Raw genomic sequence first — 2,941 nt, 5'->3', positions numbered from 1 at the left:
ATTTTCCAAATATAAAAAAAGTATAAAGAATTATATAAGTAAAGCTTTGAAATTCCTTTTTCATATATAAAAAATTGAGAAATCGTCTATAATATATAATAATAATAATAATATTCAAAACTTATTATATATATAAGATGGTAATGTCAATTCGTCCCATTTTGATTTTTTCAACATTTGATGTAGAAAAAATGACTCAACATGAAGTAAGAATTACGGGCTAATAAGTTTAGCCTATCTTGAATAAATTTTGTATTGACCTGAACAAATTTAAGAGAAATAAAAAACAAATAATTTCTTTTTGATAATCTCAAAGATACAAAATAAAGATTTATGACAAGAATTTAAAATGAAAATTTATAAATTACTTGATGATATAGTAAATAAAAATAAAAATATTCAAATTCAAATTCAAATTTTATATAATAATAAAATATAAAAACAATAAAAAGTTAACTAAACTCGCTTGTCTTGTAGCTTACCCATGATCCACAAGTTAAGTGAGGAACATATACGCAGATTAATGGAATTATCCACAATTGAATGAGACGTATACACAGATTAGTGAAGGTAAATGTTACGTTTAATATGCATCTTTTAAATACAATCCACACACTACATACTACAAGCAGGTTGCATTCATTTTCATTATCTCAATTTATAAATAAAACTCATCCCCAGTTTTAAAACTAGGTACATCAAATCTATGATTATAATAAATGAGTAATCTGTAAAGAATGTGGTAGAAGCTTCAAAACAAGTCAATCACCTATATCCAATTTTTAAAGGAATATTGTTGCCTTTAAAAATAGGAGATTTCAATAGTCTACACATCTCAATCAACCTTGCAATAATTATAATAGCATTATCAAACAACATACAGTGCAGCAGAACCACTAAATCCATAAGAAATAACAAGTTCATTCAAACATCTATGCTATCTCCAAAACAAAACTGCAGCAACATGAAAAACATTACATAAAACTCCCACCCTACGATCTTCCCCTTCCCCTGAAACCCCCACCCCTAGGAGGACCACCTCTACCACCCCTTGGGCCACCTCTTCCACGAAAACCACCACCTCCACGAAAACCGCCACCACCACCTCCACGAAAACCTCTGCCTCCACCACGTCCTCCTCCACCTCTACCACCCTGTGCTTGTCCCCTGCAACAAAAACAGGCCACTCAAGTTAACTGGAATGACTCCAAACCATTTTAAAGCAAGTGAAAGCAGAATTTCAAAAAGCCATAGTACTGAAAAATGCACCAACTAAAAGCCATAGTTAAAGGAAGAAACATTTTGCTCAGTGATTGTTAACGAAATTAACTTTACAACAATTCACAAATAATTAATTTGATAGAAAAGAGTAAAGAATCCTATTTTTAGGACTGTAAACACCAACCAAGACTTCCATACTCACTTTCAAATTGTAGCTGTGCAGCAAGAATCCATTGTTCTATGTAATAATAGAAGCATCACATACTTACAACAAAATAAAACAGCGTTTTGCAAACTGCTAACTTAAGTAATCATGAACAAAACATTGTTTAAGGCATGGACAACATACACCAAAAACAACCTATGAAACAATTCGTATTTCAAAATTCACTTAAAGCAATAATGTGGCATGGATAGTAAAAAAACATGTAGCCATAAACCAAAAAAAATCAGATTCACCACAAACAAAAAATAAAGTGCAAGGACAATCAGAAACATACATAGAAGGAAAATTAATTGGACACTGATTCACCCATATTCATCTCCATATACAACACATCAATGAGAAAACTAAATGCATGATACTTATAAAGGTTAATTTTTTGGCAAAGAGATGCAAAGAGGCCATACTTGGGTTGTGGAAGAAATCTTGCAAGAGGTAACAGTTTCCTTGGGTCAATGTAAAACTTGTCACCAGCTGAATAAGAGGTAGCAACAATCCCTTCCATCATTTTAACCGAGAAGTACTGCAAGTTTACAGAGAAACCACCATAACATCACTACTCCATTCCAAAACAAAAGCAACCAACGGGTTAAAAAACAGAAAAAGAAAGAAACCCACAGATTCGTTGATGGGGCCGAATATTTCATCAACTTTCCCAATCTGAGTCATGTTTTTCAGATAGATAGGAGCATTGAAAAATGGAATTTTCTCGTTCGTAAGCTTCGTCACTGCATCTCCCTCACACGCATGCATAAACGTTGCAACCTCTGCATACACCAAACACCACTAAAAGATTAGAGACCAACACCAAAATAAGATAAAATAAAAAATAAATAAAAATTATTTTTCATAACCATGTTAGTTATATTCTTTCACAGAAAATTATAGACAAGATCGTTTCGCCAGAAGCAAAATCAACAAAGCAGGATACTTTTCAGGCTTCAGACACTGTCCGTTAAATACCCAACAGAAAAAGAAGAAATTGAAACGTTTCTTAAGTTCCATAATGGAAGAAAAAACAACCTACGACTTCGGAGGGTGGCCCTTCGTCGCGAAAACCGCCGCGTCCTCCACCGCCACGACCAAATCCACCTCTACCGCGACCGCCGCCGTCGCGGCCACCTCTGAAACCGCCACTGTCGCGGCCACCTCTGAAACCTCCACCGCGCCCACCGCCTCTGGGGGGTCTCATTGTTTAGTGATCAGAGAATGCAGCCACACAGAGGGTTGCCAAGCCAACGTTTGGAGGGTTTAGGGTTTTTGGGGGCAACGCTGACGAAAATAGGTTTTTGAAGAGAGAGGAATACCTCAATGTTTGGGCCGGGCTTTCTTGGGACTAAAATACATTATTATTAGGCTTTTGCTTCCTGCACCCCATTTTCCACCACCGCCTAAACCTCCATTTTCCATCGCACATTACACTTTTGGGGAAAAGAATAAGAAGACAGAGAGTGTTATTCTACTAAGTTCATTCCAAAAAGCTATTATTTACATTTT

General features: G+C 35.4%; 1 protein-coding gene across 1 annotated transcript; it reads right to left on the bottom strand.

The window, feature by feature from the left end:
• Positions 1-835: 835 nt before the first annotated feature.
• On the bottom strand, positions 836-2,714 carry LOC137813854 (putative H/ACA ribonucleoprotein complex subunit 1-like protein 1). The gene is made up of 4 exons (XM_068616299.2): positions 2,468-2,714; positions 2,063-2,211; positions 1,852-1,967; positions 836-1,167 (listed from the first exon to the last, which is right to left on the bottom strand). Exons 1-4 carry the CDS (start codon positions 2,634-2,636, stop codon positions 993-995), a joined length of 609 nt encoding a protein of 202 aa, XP_068472400.1. The 5' UTR covers positions 2,637-2,714; the 3' UTR covers positions 836-992.
• Positions 2,715-2,941: the final 227 nt, after the last annotated feature.

Source organism: Phaseolus vulgaris, chromosome 1, assembly GCF_051622355.1.
Source record: "Phaseolus vulgaris cultivar YP4 chromosome 1, ASM5162235v1, whole genome shotgun sequence".
Lineage (NCBI taxonomy): Eukaryota > Viridiplantae > Streptophyta > Magnoliopsida > Fabales > Fabaceae > Phaseolus > Phaseolus vulgaris.
This window is presented reverse-complemented; position numbering and strand designations above follow the sequence as displayed.